General features: G+C 42.0%; 2 protein-coding genes across 5 annotated transcripts in view; one reads left to right on the top strand and one right to left on the bottom strand.

The window, feature by feature from the left end:
• BPNT1 (3'(2'), 5'-bisphosphate nucleotidase 1) overlaps positions 1-8,649 on the bottom strand; it is a 33,512-nt gene extending 24,863 nt beyond the window's left edge. The window contains exons 1-4 of one of the 4 annotated variants that reach the window (XM_066238095.1): positions 8,496-8,649; positions 3,706-3,833; positions 1,866-1,970; positions 510-617 (exon numbers count right to left, since the gene is read on the bottom strand). In XM_066238095.1, the coding sequence (XP_066094192.1) occupies positions 510-617; positions 1,866-1,970; positions 3,706-3,825 (333 nt within the window). In that variant the 5' untranslated portion in view covers positions 3,826-3,833; positions 8,496-8,649. Of the gene's footprint in view, positions 1-509; positions 618-1,865; positions 1,971-3,705; positions 3,834-8,306; positions 8,431-8,495 lie in introns of those variants that run through there. The other 3 variants (XM_066238096.1, XM_066238094.1, XM_066238098.1) reach the window with 3 other exon arrangements.
• A 4,331-nt stretch (positions 8,650-12,980) lies between these two features.
• Positions 12,981-18,095, top strand: part of IARS2 (isoleucyl-tRNA synthetase 2, mitochondrial) — a 48,121-nt gene continuing 43,006 nt past the window's right edge. Inside the window, exons 1-2 of the mRNA XM_066238093.1 lie at positions 12,981-13,374; positions 15,083-15,205. Coding sequence (XP_066094190.1) covers positions 13,108-13,374; positions 15,083-15,205 — 390 coding nt within the window. The 5' untranslated portion in view covers positions 12,981-13,107. The remainder of the gene's footprint in view (positions 13,375-15,082; positions 15,206-18,095) is intronic.

The raw sequence follows: 18,095 nt of genomic DNA, 5'->3' as shown, positions 1-18,095 counted from the left end.
TTCTTTGTATCCTTCACATCCCAGAGCAAAGTGCCTAGCTCACAGTAAGTATTCAATGAATGGATGTTCAACAAATTAAAATTAGAAAATGAAAGGATGTTCAACAAATTAAAATTAGAAAATGGTAGTTATCTGAAGTCACAGATTTATTCAGATATAAAGAGCCAAGTGATTTCTGTGGCCTTCTAAAATACAAGGCGGCTATTTGTGTGATCATCAGTGCCTGTGAGATGTTTTCTTACCAAATCTATGTGACAAATTATATATATTTTCTAAGAATATTTTTAATCACCATTTTAGAGTAGAGAAGAAGCTAACAGCATGAGAAACTGAACTCTAGGGTGGCCTGATACTTTAGGTTGGCTCTGAAAGTTTTCCAGTCCTGGATGCCTCTATTTTATAACTACCAACTTATCATCATTATAGGCCAATGTTATTTCCTTTACTATGGCCAGCAAGAAACAAGCCCACAAAGATGAATAGAAGTGAAGTAATAACAAGGCTTGTACATCTTCTTCTTTAATAGCACTGTACTGCGACGGGCACGGTTGCCTGAGTATTTCTTCCCATTGACCATCTTCAATCAGCTCCTGGTCCACTTCCTCAGAAGGCAGGTCCTGCAGCAGAAAACACTGATGACTGATACTGCTGAGTACCCACAGAGGACCTCTGTGTCCATCACAGAAGAAATGCAGCATCACTGCTTTCATTAGTCCCACCATTTGTGTTTGCAGCTTTAAAGCAAACCGAGTAAAACTGCAAATCAGCCCTGGCTGGTGGCTTAGTGGATAGAGCATCACCCCCGTGTATGGAAGTCCCAGGTTCGATTCCTGGTCAGGGTACAAAAGAGAAGTAACCATCTGCTTCTCTTTCCCTCTCTCTCCCCCTTCTCTCTCTCTTTCCCTCCCACAACCAGTGGCTTGATTCGTTCAAGCGTGGCCCTGGATGCTAAGGATAGCTCAGTTGGTCCAAATACAACAGCCTCAGGTCCTAAAAATAGCTCTGTACTTGAATATTGGCCCCAGCAGTTGCTGGGTGAAGTCCGGTTGGGGCACATGCAGGAGTCTGCCTCACTATCACCCCACCTCTCACCTAAAAAAACAAAGCAAAACAAAAACTGCAAACACAACCAGATATGCCTCTTCAAAGTTGATCACAGAGAGTCCCAACTTCATTATTTTGAACAGTTTAGAAAGAAATAAAATTTTTTTAAAGATTAAAAAAATTTTTTTGAAACTTTTTTTTAAATTTATTCATTTTAGAGAGGAGAGAGAGAGGAGAGAGCAGGGGGAGTAGCAGGAAGCATCAACTCCCATAGGTGCCTTGACCCAGCAGGCCTGGGGTTTTGAACCTGCAACCTCAGCATTTCAAGTTGACACTTTATCCACTGCGCCACCAAGGTCAGAAATGAATTTTTAAAGTATTATATGCTTTTAAAAATAAGTGGTTCTGACATCATATTTTTCTCTTTCAGAACACGGAATGTCAATCCTGTACCTTTCACAGTGTTAGAACCTTTGGATAAAGTATGTAAATAAGCTTAATTTAAAAAAAAAAAACAGGAACAAAATTCATTTTATTCTCAAGTTCTAGAACTCTACTCATCATATAGTTTGTATGCTGAATAGTATCATGGGAACCATATCTCTGATGGTCAAGAACTGAGACATTTGGCTTTGAAATGGACCAAAATATTTCATAATCAGACATTTCCTTCAAGTCCAAGGAATATAACCATTTTTGTGTTAAAATAGTAGATAAAACATTTTAAATCATAATAGTGGTCCATAAATTATTAAAGTGGCAGTCATAAATCCACATGGTAAACAGGCATTTAAAGATACCCTATCGCTGACAAGTCTTACCTCCTCCCCTATAATTGTCAGTTTGGGGAACTTCCGTGCCAGCGAGGAGCATATGCTCATCTGTGCCAGCCTGTCGGCTTTGGTCTGTAGGTCTGTCGCACAGGTCTGCAAGCAAGAGTGCAAATTTTAGCAAGGCTAATACGCAACATTGTCCTCTGGTTCCTAAGGCATGAGAGTCAAGAGCATTTAAGTCCACTGTTCTTAGGTTTGTAGAACTTAACGCCAAATGAGCCAACACGTTTCTCGGTGTGGTTTTCCCATGGGAATTACAGGGGTCATAGTTTGGAAAAGGGCTTTTCAACTATCAGGACATCTTCCCAGTTCAGAAATTCCTTTAGCAAGATCTCTCGGTCAATCTTTTGATCGAGAAACAGGAAATTCATAACTAATTTATTATAGGTTGTCGAAGCTGAAACATTGTATCATTTGTTATTTGAAAGGTATCCCTTATATGGATTCTTCTATAACTTTCACTCACTAGTCCTAATCCTAGTAATTCCAGGGGTCCTTAGGACAATTCCTTGGTGTACAGAAAAAAATGCCTAATTCGGAAATGTAAAAATGAACAACTATAATATTTAACACACAGCTCGCCTATGACACTCACTCAACCCACATATCAGGCTATCATGCGAGTGAAAAATAGTGAAAAATCTCAGAATTGACAGCATAATCTCCTTTGTTAATGTTTTCAGAGAATTACACCACGCTGTAACCTACATATGCCTGGTTAGGTGAATTTACAGATTATACAGTGTGTCCGTAAAGTCATGGTGCACTTTTGACCAGTCACAGGAAAGCAACCAAAGACAATAGAAATGTGAAATCTGCACCAAATAAAAGGAAAACCCTCCCAGTTTCTGTAGGATGGTGTGGCAGTATGTGCACATGTGCAGATGATGATGTAACACTGTGTATATAGCAGAGCAGCCCACGGCCATGCTAATCGAGATGTGGACGGTACAGAGGAAAGTTCAGTGTGTTCTGTGGCTCGCTAAATTCGAATCCGTGACCAAAGTGCAACGTGAATATCAGTGCGTTTATAACGAAGCGCCACCACATAGGAATAACATTCTCAGTGGGATAAGCAGTTGAAGGAAACCAGTAGTTTGGTGGAGAAACCCTGTTCTGATAGGCCATCAGTCAGTGACAAGTCTATAGAGGCTATTCGGGATAGCTACCTAAGGAGCCCTAAAAAATCTGTGCATGAGCCCACATATAACTGCACTGAATAGGTATGAAACTGGGAGAGTTTTCCTTTTATTTGGTGCAGATTTCACATTTTCTATTGTCTTTTGTTGCTTTCCTGTGACCGGTCAAAAGTGCACCATGACTTTAAGGACACACTGTATTAATGTGAATAGCGGAATTTTTACAATGCTATGTAATGAGCTAAGGGATGATTGTGAAAATCACACAGATGTTTCCTGCTTGTCTCATGCAAAGTACTATTCTGCAAGAACGTAGTGTCACACAGGCACAGATTTTTGTTTTATTTCCTAAAGAAGTATGTCGGGCACACAGCAGACACTCTATAAACACCTGTTGAATAAAACATCTGAAAAGAATTACTGAATTTGAAGATGACTTATATATCGATCAAGTTTAGAGACCATGCCATTTAACTATCTGAGGAAGGCTATCCCAACTCTTTTCATCTCTAGGATAAGTACTTCCTGCTCCTTCTACAAACCCGGCACCATCCCTCAGCATTCCACCCTCTCTGAAGGGGGCCATTGATGATTTCTACTATTAAAGTCTATCCAGATTATGTCCTTAAACTAAAACTTCAGGGAACAAAGATAAGGTTGGTATGAAATACAGTGAGACTTTTCAGTACCTTCTCCACGACACCCAGGTCTCCTTCAGCGATAACGCGTCTAACTATTGCTCCTGCCTTTTGAGCAACAGAATACGCTGAGGCTACCAACCGCATTAACACAGTGGGACCAGAAGCCATGGTAAGCCCTAAGGGGAAAACGGGGAGATGAGTCTGGTTATTTTCGAAGCCAGCTACTGGTTTCATTTACTTGAATTCAACGCAGCACATATTTATGGCGCACTCGCCTGGGACTGCCCCCATTAACTGCACAGATTCTTTTTTTTTTTTTTTTTTTTTTTTTTTACATAGGCAGAGATAGACAGGGACAGACAGACAGGAACGGAGAGAGAGATGAGAAGCATCAATCATTAGTTTCTCGTTGTGCGTTGTGAGTTCTTAGTTGTTCATTGATTGCTTTCTCATATGTGCCTTGACCACGGGCCTTCAGCAGACTGAGTAACCCCTTGCTGGAGCCAGAGACCTTGGGTCCAAGCTGGTGAGCCTTGCTCAAACCAGATGAGCCCGCGCTCAAGCTGGTGACCTCGGGGTCTCGAACCTGGGTCCTCCCGCATCCCAGTCTGACGCTCTATCCACTGCGCCACCACCTGGTCAGGCACTGCACAGATTCTTAAAAGAGGCTTGGAAAAACCTCCATTTCAGTATTGGTCGATTTTTTTTTTTTTTTTTTTTTTTTTACAGAGACAGAGAGAGAGTTAGAGAGAGGGATAGGGACAGACAGACAGGAATGGAGAGAGATGAGAAGCACTAATCATTAGTTTTTTGTTATGACACCTTAGTTGTTCGTTGATTGATTTCCCATATGTGCCTTGATGGTGAGGCTACAGCAGACAGAGTAACCCCTTGCTTGAGCCGGCAACCTTGGGTCCAAGCTGGTGAGCTTTGCTCAAATCAGATGAGCCCACACTCAAGCTAGCGACCTCAGGGTCTCGAACCTGAGTCCTCCGCATCCCAGTCTGACGCTCTATCTACTGCACAACCGCCTGGTCAGGCTCCATTTCAGTATTAGTGCTCAGTCAATCCTATAGTTTTATTCCCCCCACAGATGGGGTATATTGAAGCATGAGGGAAACGGCTCAGGCCTACAAACACGTGGAAAAGTTTTACGTATGACGAGTGTAACATGCAAAGACGATGGAAGGTGTTTCAGGGGCTGAAAAAATATAACATATTCCTTGAAGTGCTAATATTTTGGTAGGTTTGGAGTAAACCATCAAAACCCAAAATTTCTATAACATAAAACAGGTATATGCTAAGAGAGGTATAACATAAGGGACGTGGTAGATGTGTAGAGTAATTAAAAAGGGGAGGGCCTGCACATTGTTACAATCAGTTTCTGAAAAGTCAATGAATGTTCCTGGAGAGATGAAATAAAATTTAATCTGCTGATTCTTTGCTTCCATCCTCATCAGTAGCCACAGAGAGCACAAGCAGCAGCCTAACTAATGGGCGTGAAGACCAACCATTTACAAAAGCAGTGTGTCAGAGTGGGTCCTGGCCCCAGTGAAAAAATGCAGAGAAAACAGCCTGTAGGATCAAATATATTCATCTTTGAAAATACAAATTCAAATCTTGCAATTTTAGGGACAGTCCTGAAGCTGGGGTGCACCACCCAGGGCCCTTTCAGGACTGAAGGACTTATTTTTTTTTTAGCTGCTGAGTGTTCCCAGTAAGTGGCCTTTGTTTGGGAATGTATCTGCTGAGAATAGTCGCTTCACTTGCAGCTGGTCAACACAGGGATGCAAAGGCCTCCCTCCACTCCAACTGGGCCACTGCCCCAACACTGATGGGTCATCCTCGCTTACGAATGCCCAGTGTGGTCAGCTGACGGCATCACGGCCCAAGGTTTTCCAGTCCCCCTGCACATTCTTACCCAGGGGTCCCCAAACTACGGCCCGCCGGCCGCATATGGCCCCGAGGCCAAAAACCCGCCCCCCCCCCCCCCCCGCACTTCTGGAAGGGGCACCTCTTTCATTGGTGGTAAGCGGATGCATCCTGTGCTCCTGGAGTACTGTATGTGGTGGTGCGGCAAAGCGCAGGGTCGCTCACGTACAATACTACTTCCAGTGACACAGGACGCACACGGCTCCGGAAGTGCATCATATCACTTGTTACGGCTAGCAGTGACAAATATGGAACCGGACATTGACCATCTCATTAGCCAAAAGCAGGCCCATAGTTCCCATTGAAATACTGGTCAGTTTGTTGATTTAAATTTACTTGTTCTTTATTTTAAATATTGTATTTGTTCCGTTTTGTTTTTTTACTTTAAAATAAGATATGTGCAGTGTGCATAGAGATTTATTCATAGTGTTTTTTATAGTCCAGCCCTCCAACGGTCTGAGGGACAGTGAACTGGCCCCTTGCGTAAAAAGTTTGGGGACCCCTGTTCTTACCTCTTTCCCTTCCCTTTCATGAATCATCCCATGAACACTCCCCAATACACCTCCAGTACTTTATCTCTGTCCCAGAGTACTTATGGGGAACCAACCCATTGCAGAAAGTCTCGCCACTCACTCAAATTAAGTTAATGTTATTTCAGTGCAAGAAGGGAACACGATATAGACATTATAGACATCAGTTCAGCAATATTCACCATTCGCCCACCAATTTCTGACTATATATTTGATGTGATGTGCCTTTTAGCCTCTTTACATCTTTTTTCTATCATCCACATTCTATTCAGAGGGGTTATGAACATTATAAGACAATAAACAAAGGAAACCCTTCAGAAGAAAGTCAGAATTTAAATTGAATGCATGCTAAATTACATACTGTGCCCAATGCTGTCTGGAATTCAGACAAAAATAAAGTTCATTTTGATGTAGTTAAGTCCTATTTATCTTATTACATCATCATCAGGCTATATTCATTTTCCTGGCATACCAAGGGGTTACACGAGGAAAAATAGTTATAATTAGGATTTCAGAAACACCTCAAACAGGAGAAATAACTTTGCAAACATTTTGCTGGCCTTATCTCTACTCCCTTATATCCATGACCAGCCATATATCTGACATATCCTATACTGGAAAAGGTAGCCAAGTAATTAATCTGTACTATCCAGATGTCTTAACCATTGAGGATATTTTAATGTGTTGGTATACACATTCAGTTCCTACCTTAGACAAGATGGAATGTGTGAAAGGCAAACCAGTGTCCCTAACTAATCACGGGTATCATTAACCTTTGAGCTACATGAGCAATCATTACAGCCTTCTCATGTTTCATATATGACTAACCTACTTCACTTCAGGTTTGCCAAGTCCCCAGTAATTTCTTCCAAAGAAAACATTTTAGGTTTTGTCCTTCTACTATATTCTTCATAAAACGTCTACTATATTTATGAACCACCATTTAAAGCTAACATCAGTTTTAAGTGAATGCAAAAAAATAGGTTTGGTACAAAGCACACAATTATTTATAAAGAGATCCTGTAAATTTTTAGTTGGCAAATAGAAAAATATTTCCATGATTTTCTCTAAAGTATTTCTTTGGTACTGAGTTAACAAGGAAACATTACTGCCCCCAACCCCCAATCATCTTCTTACAAATTTTTTTAAACAAATGAATACAAGTTTGGCTCTTCGCATAAAAAAAAAATGTGGCTAATCATATTATCACAATGCAAAAATCTGTAAAAGAGTTTTCTTTAGCCTTTTTGTGACCCTTCCCAGAGCCCAAATGAGAATTATCTGTTGCTAATACAGGTGGATACAGAACAAGGCCCAAAAGCTCCCTGCAAGTTAATTACCTTACAGTTCAGATTAAACTGTATTTCCTTCTCTACCATTTTTACACTTCTGGGTCCTAAAACACTAGCCTTTGCTTAACTGGTAAATAAAAGAAATACTCAATTTCACTAATTAAGAAAGGAATGCAAACTAAAGACAAAAAATGATGTTTGGGTTTTTTTTAGAGATAGAGACAGACAGGAAGAGAGAGAGAGAGATGAGAAGCATCAACTCATGGCAGCACCTTGGTTGTTCATTGATTGCTTTCTCATAAGTGCCTTGACCCGGGGAGGGGGGGGGGGGGCTCCAGCGGAGCCAGTGGCCCTTTGCTCAGGCCAGCGACCTTGGGCTCAAGCCAGCAAACTTTAACCTCAAGACAGGGACCATAGGATCATGTCTATGATGCCACGCTCAAGCTGGGGATCTCAGGGGTTCTAACCTGGGTCCTCAGTGTCCCAGGTGAACATTCTATGCACCCAGCCACCACCTGGTCGGGCGAAATCATTCATTTGTGAGATTGGCAGAGACAAGAGAGTTTGCCTAGATTTGGCTGGAGTGTGAGGACACACATCGTTCTGAGCATGTTAAAGTGATGGAACCTCTAGGACGGGTTAAAAATCGTATTAAAAGCAAAATGTACACGTTTTGAATGATCAAATATGCATATTTCAGGGAAACATAAACAAACCAAGCAAGTCTACAAATATGTAGGAAAGACAGTAGAAAGAACGTCTATTAAAAATAAATGGAATTTCAGGTGGAAAACAGTCTCTAAATTTGGATGCACAAACCCACAGTCTAGGTGCCATGAAGACCCCAGAGCGCGAAAATAAAATCACAGCTACACAATTAAACGTTGGCACTCACGAATGTAGGTGAGAAATAGGAACATCTGGAGACGCGATCAGACTCACAGTAATCGGGTTTTCTTTTTTAAAACCATAAATCCCTTCAATCTCCGCATATCTGTGCAAAGGGGTGGAGTTAGGAGACCAATGAACCACCCGGATCTGCCTTTGCTCTGCCCTTGCCCCGGCCCGCAGGGGAAAAACTTACGGTGACACGTCTGGAACAAAATTAAGCGAAAGACACTTCAGGAATAACGTTCCAAAAACGTTATTAGGCAACAGGTTCCTGGTGGCGTCCACTACCTCTCTCTCCCTGTCAATAGGACTTCGGCGGATTTAAGTCCTACCTCAGCTACTGCGCATGCGGCCCACTCGGCGCAGGCGCAGAGCAGCTGCGTCGCCACGTCCCAGTCCGACTCCCGACCCGCCGAAACTCCACTTCTCCGTGTTTTCTTTAAGCTTTCGGTGGGCGCTGGTAGCCTGCAAAGTGAGAAGTGTGCAAGATTCATCCCGCTTTCCCAAGTCTTCCAGCCTACTTTGTACAAGCTATACACTCTTACTTTGTTCACGGGGTTAGAAGTATCCTCCGGCGGCGGGGCAATTAAGTAACCTCAGAGGGATAACCGCGCCTCCACCTACGCTTCCAACAACAGAAGAACTTGAAGCAGAATTGTGTTACTAGTGCTTACTTTAAAACAGAAAAAAGAAAGCATTCAATCATATTTTTTTTAATCATATTTTTAAAAACTTCTTCCGCATTGATTTAAGGGAGAGTGAGAGGAGGGAGGAAAGGGAATGAGAGCGAATTTGTTCTGAGTGGAACCCCAGACCTCAGCGCCCCGGATGATGCTTTTTTCCACTGAACAACCCGGCCAGGGTCTCATCATATTCTTAAACAGGTCTGAAATCTTTTACATTTACCTGCTGATAAATCCTGGGCAATGGCCGCTTTTTTTTCCTTGATGTACTGCGGAAAATAAAAAAAACAGGATAAACAAAAATTGTCCTGTTATGAGTGCGTTTGGGGGGCGGGGATCAGACATGCAGGAGAACAAACAGCAAAGCGCATAGCTGACGACTTTTTTTTTCAATATTAAAAAGTAGGGCATTGTAATTAGAATACAACCGGTAGTGTTAAGTAAGATGGCAGAGTTAATAGCAAACATAGGGGTTATAAAAGTAAATGTAAATTTCTTAAATTTCTCTATTTGAACACAGTTCTGCAATTGATTAGAAAACCAAATCCCCCGCAGATATACCTCATAATATGCACTTTATTGCGCTTCACGGGTGTTGCGATTTTTATAAATTGAAGGCAAAATCAAACTGCAAATTTGGGTTCCTCAATTTGCATAACATTGGACTAATCCAGGACCAGCGCGGGGACTTTCTCTATAAAATTGGGCCTCCACTTTGCCTCAGGCGCGCTCACTTTGAGTTTCATCAGGAGTCTACGTTTCTCACGTTGGCATTCTGTTCATCCGAATAAAGTCTCTCCTCTTACAACACCCCAGACTGGGGACGGTTGTTGGTATTGGATTGGTGGCAGCAAGCTTTTGTCAACGTAAAAGAGGTACTACAAAATACTACTTTAGCCTGACCTGGCGGTGGCGCAGTGGATAGAGCGTCTGACTGGGATGCAGAGGACCAGGGTTTGAGACCTGAGGTCGCCAGCTTGAGTGCGGGCTCATCTGGTTTGAGGAAAAGCCCACCAGCTTGAGCACAAGGTCGCTGGCTCCACCACAGGGGTTACTGGGTCTGCTGAAGGCCTGCGGTCAAGGCACATATGAGAAAGCAATCAATGAACAACTAAAGTGTTGCAATGCCCAATGAAAAACTAATAATTGATACTTCTCATCTCTCTCCGTTCCTGTCTCTCACTCTCTGTCTCTTTAAAAAATAAAAATTAAAAAATTTTTAAACATTTAAAAAAACATTTTAAAATTAAGTAGCTCACGACTACATTTTCATTGTTACAAATAAAATAGGAACAGTGAAATGTCCCAGGTCTTTTCTTAGAGCATGGGTCCTTAGATTGGAGTTTGATTTGATCTCTTTGCATAGTGCAGAACGTAACTACCATCTCGTTTTGGAGTTTAGACACTTATGAGAACTCTAAGCGCAGAACCTTTATACATCTTTACATGTCATGTTTCCCCCACCATTTTACACTTGTTTTGGCTCCACCTAATTCAACAGTACTTTTTGTTTTTTTAGATACAGAGCTTTCAACTTTTCCTAAAAGCACTTATCTTTGCATTAAAAAAACATTGGTTTGGGAGGGGAGAGAGTAGTTAGTGAATGCTTTTTGTGTCTGCTTTTCTGTAATTCCCAAACACTTGTAATTAAAAATACTTTCTATACTTTAAAAAATTCACCAGAGCAATATCAATAAATAGTTACCATTACATGGAGTTCTAGTTTGAGAAGGCTTTAGCCTGCACAACCTCATCTGATTTTCATAATAACTCAGTGAGTTAAGAAAAACCATTAATTTTATTATGCCAAAAAATGTAAGAAAACCTACCATTTAAATTTTTTTCATTGATTGATTTTAGTGAGAGGAAGACAGAAACATTGAGCTGTCCCTGTATGTGCCCTGACTGGAGATTGAACCCACTACCTCTGTGCTTTGGGACGATGCTCTAACTGAGCCATCTGGCCAGGGTGCAAATCTACCACATTAATGACACATCAATTTGTAGAAATTATATAATTACATAGCAAGTACAATTAGCATGAATTAGTTTAAGATTAAACACGCTAACTATAGAATAGCTGATGGGAAGAGAAAGGCTAGTCCTATATTACTGTGCTCTGTTTAATTGTGTGTCATGGGTGTTGCATTTTTTTACAATCTGAAGGCAAGACCCTCCACCAGCAAAAACGATTACCACTGGCTTTATGACTGTGGTCTGGGACTGAATCTGAAATATCTCCCAGGTATGCCTGTAGGCAGGTGCTCCAGAAAGTAGCCTTCTGCTTGAAGGGCTCAGTGGACACTCAGCACAGGTTTTATGCGGAAACGGAGCACTGTGAAATTCAGCAAGATTTTATGTAAATAAAGGTTGGTTGGGAGAGCTCCTGGGATTACATCTCAGCTTCCTCGAGACTGTGGCTGGGGAATGGGTGCCCCGCTGTGCAGTTGCGAGTAAAAAGTGAAAGGCATTTTAAATAGTGGTGAATATTTACCAAATGGCCATTCAAAAGGGCAGTACAGATTTTACAATACTACCGGCAGTGTGAGAGAGTCCACTTTCACTGTCCGGCCTATGCCCTGTTGTCAAACGTCTTAATTTATGTTCTAATCTATTGGAAAAAAACCTGCTCTCTTGTTTTAACTACCTCTCCTTAATGACTCCTGAAGTTGAATATCTTTTTGTTTATTGGCTGTTTCCATTTTGGCCTATGAATTGCTTGTTCTTGTCCTTTGTCTGTTGGGTTGTTCATATATTTTTAATTTGTAGCAGCTCTTTTTGCATTTTGGATATAAGTTTTTAAAAATGTGTTGTAGATATTTTCTCCCTCTAGCACACCTCATTTTACCAAGCTTAGATTTATTGCTCTTCACAGGTGTTGCCTTTTTGTTTTGTTTTTTAACAAATGGAAGGTAAGACAGTCCATTTGTAAAAAGATTACAATTCACTTAATTGCAAAACTTGCTTTATTACCGTGGTCTGGAACCGAACCGCAATATCTCCACGGTATGTGGGGGGTGGGGGTGGGGGTGGCGGTAGAGGAGACAATGTACCACAAGGATTATGCAAACAGGCACCGGAGGCCAGCTGCCTGGACTGAATGCCAGCTCTGCTCCTTCTTGGCTGGGTGATCTTGGAGAAAATTACTTAACGCCCTGTGCTTCAGCCTCCTCACCTGGAAAATAGGAGTACCCACAGTCCCCACCTCACCTCACAGACTTGTTCTGGCATGCTGTCTGCCCTGGGATTAAAGATTACATGAGTTAATACAAGTAAAGAGCTGGGGACAGTGCCTGGTGAAAGGTTGACACTGATGGAATGTTAACGATTTGCCACCTGGCTTCTCACTTTGGGGTGTCTTTTTCCGTGTAACATTTTCATTTTTGTAGAAAATTTGCCCGTCTTTTAATTTATGTATACCAACTCTTTGGGATATTGGGTTTTATGATTAGGAAGGCCGTGCCCAAGAGGTAACAGTCGTGCACTACGATGACCTGGACAACCACATGGAGGCGAATAGGGGTGAACTATAGCAGGGACAGAGGGAATCTTGAAAATAATTAGGTTGGTTTACAATAGTGGTATGAACTTTGTACTCGCTAAAGCATTGCTACCCATTAAGGTTGCCATTTAGCCCCATGTGGTTGTTGACCACTGGACAAGTTACTAGCCCAAACTGAGAATGGACTGTATGTGTAAAATAACAAATTTCAAAGATGTAGTATGAAGAGAAAGAATGTGAAATATCTTACTTACAATTTTATATGAATTACATGAAGTGATACTATCATGGATATGTTATATTAAATAATAAAATATGTTTTAAAGGCAGCACACTGTGATTGAAACAGGAGTCCCAGCGTGGTACACCTGCCCCGCCCCTCAGAGCCGGCCCCACCCCTTGGAGCCAGGCTAAACCCCGCGGCTGCAGCCAAGACCCGGAGCTGGATATAACCTCGCGGACTCCGGGAGCCCGCGTTCCGTCCTTCCTTTCCGTACCCTGCGCGCGTGCGCATTCCACCATTCCACTCAGCTTGCTAAGGTTTCCTGGGTCCCTCCTTCTCCGAGCCAGGGTGGGAGCCAAGGACCCCGCGATCCTGGGGAGGCTGGGGTTGGCCCGCCATGCGTTGGGGGCTGTGCCCTCCCCAGCCGGGGCCAGCAGCCCTAGCGGCCGCCCGGAGTCTTTGGGGGCCACCCCGCGTTCCCCGTGGCCCGGGGTGGCGAGGGACCGCCAGAGGGCTTTTGGAGCGATCAGTCACCGGGGCCAGTAACCAGCCTCAGAACTCGAGTAATGGCAAGTACCGAGACACCGTGCTGCTGCCCCAGACCAGCTTCCCCATGAAACTGCTGGGCCGCCAGCAGCCCGACACGGAGCTGGAGATCCAGCAGGTGCGGCCCGCATGTACGCGCGGAGCGGGGACCCAGGAGGGAGGCCCGACCCCGCTGGACGCAGGGAGGCGGGCTGTCCCGGGAGCCACCCCGGGTGGGATGGGGGCCGAGCTGCGGGCTCGGAGGGAGGGGTGTGTGTGTGTTGTGACCAGATTGGTGGAAACCATCCGTTTCCCACAGGCTTTACTGCCTGGAAACGTAAAAGTGAAGAAATTTAGAGGTAAGTCCCTAAGTGGTAGGCAGGTCCCCGAGCGGAATATGAAAGGGTAACTAGTGGTGCTCAGAGAGCAGCACCTGTTACAGTTAAGTCGCATTTTTAGCTGCAAAGCAGGTCGAATGGGGATCCTTTTCCAGTGGCTTGCAGTAAGTAAAGTGAGCATGTATGCATATAAATATTTGGTAACGAAGTCAAGTGGAATTACAACTTGTTTGCAGGACAAAGTAGGGGTACTTACCTCCTCTGACTCCCTCTCCTAAACTAGGCGTCTGCCTCCCTTATTAGACTGAATTTTCTAAGGGCAGAGATTCACATGTTAGTTTTGGTAATTCTAGAAGTTTTTCAAGTCCCTGGAAGTTAAGTAGAAATGCTTAGCTTACATCTGACGGTTGTCAGTTCTAGACTTATCAAGCTGTTTTGGCCATCTCATATTTATTTTTTTATTTATTTTTATTTATTTATTATTTTTTTGGTATTTTTCTGAAGTTGGAAATGGGGAGGCAGTCAGACAGACTCCCGCATGCGCCCAACCGGGATCCACCCAGCATACCCACCAGGGGGCGATGCTCTGCCCATCCTGGGTGTTGCTCTGTTGCAACCAGAGCCATTCTAGCGCCTGAGGCAGATGGCCATCTCATTTTTAAAAGTGTTTTATCCAATACCTTCTGGATGCCAGGAAATGGGACAGTTTCAGGTGTTCTCTAGTTTCATCTTTGCATTAAATGGGCATTAACATTTTTTTCAAACAAAGAAATGGGCCCATTAGGGAAAAGAGACTTGTCCAAGATCACACAAGAGATTGCATTGAGTGTTTTTGCAGATATAGAGAGTAGCAAGTGCTTAGATCAGAAGGTTGCCAGAATTAGGTATGAGTGGGTCGAGGGCAGGTGATGGACAGGTCCTTCAGCTGGCAGGATTGAAGAGTGGAGGGTGGGGAGTGCTGAAAGACTTCCAAGAATTTAATTTACAGACTGTACATCCTGTATGCTATTTAAGGAGCTCAGAAGTCTATGCGGGACATTTTCAATAGAAAGGTTTTAAAAAAAGAGTACTCAGTTCTCAGAGGACAGGGGGTTGAGGGGGCTGGGTGAAAAAGGTAAAGGAATTAAGAAAAAACATAGACACTCACAACAGTGTAATGATTAGCAGAGAGAAAGGGTGTTGTTGGGGGAGGTAGAAGAGGGTAAAGGGGGATAAATGGAATGGAAGGGGACTCGACTTTTGGTAGTGAACACAATACAATATAGAGGTGATGTATTATAGAATTATACTACTGAAATCTATAAAATTTTACTAAGCATGTCACCCTAGTAAATTCAATAAAAATTGGAAGGCGAGTACTCAGATGTATACTACATTTCAGAAACTCACTGTGTCTGTTTTAGAACTGAATATATTGGAATGCGATAAGAAGTGCTGGCTGTTACTGATGCTAAGATGCAGGAGTGTGTGTTTATATAACGTTCAGACACTATTGCTCTTTTTAAACAGAAATGTGGATTTTCAGAACTTTATTCATGGCAAAGAGAAAGAAAAGTGAAGACAGAATTTTGTCTTCATGATGGACCTCCTTATGCAAACGGTGATCCTCATGTTGGACATGCTTTAAATAAGGTAATTCTAATTAAGTATATAAGATTTGGGGGGGGGACCTGTATTTCAATACTTTACAAAAGAGTATTCTAATACTTTGACAATTATGTCATTGACACATAAAATCAATGTCTTGATAGAAAGCAGCAATGAACCATTTCAGTACTGTGTGACAAATCACTCTTTGCTTTGAGCGTGTTGTTTTGCATTAGTAAACTTCATTTTGTTCCGTAAATCATTGAGCACGAACTGTGTGCCAGGCATTGTTCTAGACCCAGAATATCAGTGAACAAAATAAAGATAAGTTCTCTGCTTTTGGAGCTTATGCTTAGGGAAGACATAATCAATAAGATAAATAAAATATGTTAGAGTTGCTATTTGTTTCATCTCTCTAATTCATATGTTGAAACCTAACTCCTAATGGGATGGTATTTGGACATGGGGCCTTTGGGAAGTAATTAGGCCATCAATGGGATCAGTGCCCTTAATAAAAGAGACCCCAGAGAGCTCCCTTGTCCCCTTCTGCTGTGTGAGGGTCACAGCAGGAAGAGAGTGGTCAGGGAACCTGGGCACAGGCCTCCCGAGATGCCTGCTCTGCCAGCGCCTTGACCGTGGCCTTTCCTGACTTTGGAACTGAAATCAGTTTCTGTTGTGTAAGCCACCCAGATTATGCCATCACATTATAGCAGCCCAAACTGGTACCACAATAGTGATAGGTGCAATGGACTGAAATAAAAATAGAGAAGAACAGTGGGAGGCGGGGTCAGGTGAGCAAACTACAATTTTATGAACTTGGTCTTGGGAAGATGCCTCTCTCACTGAACAGGTGGCGTTTGTGTGAAGTCCTCAAGTAAGGGAGCAAGCTTTAGAGGCTCGTTGGGGTCAGAGTGGCCAAAAGCAAAGACCTGGAGGTCAGAACTTTCCTTGTGTGGTATTTTTTTTAGATTATTTTTAATTTTTTTTATTTTAATGGGGTGACATTGATAAATCAGGGTACATATGTTCAGAGAAAACATCTCTAGGTTATTTTGACATTTGATTATGCTGCATTCCCATCACCCAAAGTCCAATTGTCTTCTGTCACCTTCTAACTGGTTTTCTTTGTGCCCCTTCCCTCCCCCGACCCCCTCCCTCTCCTCCCCCTGACCCCGTAACCCCCACACTCTTGTCCATGTCTCTGAGTCTCATTTTTATATCCCACCTATGTATGGAATCATATAGTTCTTAGTTTTTTCCGATTTACTTATTTCGCTCAGTATGTTATCAAGGTCCATCCATGTTGTGAATGATCCGATGTCATCATTTCTTATGGCTGAGTAGTATTCCATAGTATATATGTACCAAAGCTTTTTAATCCACTCGTCCACTGACGGACACGTGGGCTATTTCCAGATCTTCGCTATTGTGAACAATGCTGCCATAAACATGGGGGTGCATTTCTTCTTTTCAAACAGTGCTATGGTGTTCTTGGGGTATATTCCTAAAAGTGGGATAGCTGCGTCAAAAGGCAGTTCGATTTTTAATTTCTTCAGGAATCTCCATACTGTTTTCCACAGAGGCTGCACCAGTCTGCATTCCCACCAGCAGTGCAGGAGGGTTCTCTTTTCTCCACATCCTCGCCAGCACTTATTCTGTGTTGTTTTGTTGATGAGCGCCATTCTGGCTGGTGTGAGGTGATATCTCATTGTGGTTTTAATTTGCATTTCTCTAATGATTAATGATGTTGAGCATTTTTTCATATGCCTATTGGCCATCTGTATGTCCTCTTTGGAGAAGTATCTATTCATTTCTTTTGCCCATTTTTTGATTGGATTGTTTGTCTTCCTGGTATTGAGTTTTACAAGTTATTTATAAATTTTGGTTATTAACCTCTTATCAGACGTGTTGTCGAATATATTCTCCCATTGTGTAGTTTGTCTTTTTATTCTGTTCTTATTATCTTTAGCTGTGCAGAAGCTTTTTAGTTTGATATAGTCCCATTTGTTTATCCTGTCTTTTATTTCACTTGCCCGTGGAGATAAATTGGCAAATATATTGATGCGAGAGATGTCTGAGAGCTTACTGCCTATGTTTTCTTCTAAGATGCTTATGGTTTTACGGCTTACATTTAAGTCTTTTATCCATTTTGAGTTTATTTTTGTGAATGGTGTAAGTTGGTGGTCTAGTTTCATTTTTTTGCAGATAGCTGTCCAATTTTCCCAACACCATTTGTTGAAGAGGCTGTCTTTACTCCAAATGTATGCCCTAACCTCCTTTGTCAAATATCAGTTGTCCATAAAAGTGTCAGTTTATCTCTGGGTTCTCAGTTCTGTTCCATTGATCTATATGCCTGTTCTTATGCCAGTACCAGGCTGTTTTGAGTACAGTTGCCTTATAGTATAACTTGATATCCGGAAGTGTGATACCTCCCACTTTATTCTTCCTTTTCGAGATTACTGAGGTTATTCATGTTCTCTTTTGGTTCCATATTAATTTTTGGAATATGTGTTCTATATCTTTGAAGTAAGTCATTGGTATTTTAATCAGTATTGCATTGAATTTATAAATTGCTTTGGGTAATATAGACATTTTAATGATATTTATTCTTCCTAACCATGAGCACAGTATATGCTTCCACTTGTTTGTATCTTTCCTGATTTCTTTTATCAATGTTTTATAATCTTTCGAGTACAAATCTTTAATCTCCCTGGTTAAATTTATTCCTAGGTACTTTATTTTCTTGGTTGCAATGGTAAAGGGGATTGCTTCCTTAATTTCTCTTTCTGACAGTTCATTGTTAGTGTATAAAAATGCTTCTGATTTCTGAGTATTAATTTTATATCCTGCCACCTTGCTGAATTCATTTATCAGGTCTAGTAGTTTTTTGACTGAGACTTTAGGGTTTTCTATATACAATATCATATCATCTGAA

Source organism: Saccopteryx bilineata, chromosome 1, assembly GCF_036850765.1.
Source record: "Saccopteryx bilineata isolate mSacBil1 chromosome 1, mSacBil1_pri_phased_curated, whole genome shotgun sequence".
NCBI lineage: Eukaryota > Metazoa > Chordata > Mammalia > Chiroptera > Emballonuridae > Saccopteryx > Saccopteryx bilineata.
The sequence above is the reverse complement of the archived record's forward strand: the minus strand, read 5'-3'. Positions and strand labels throughout refer to the sequence as shown.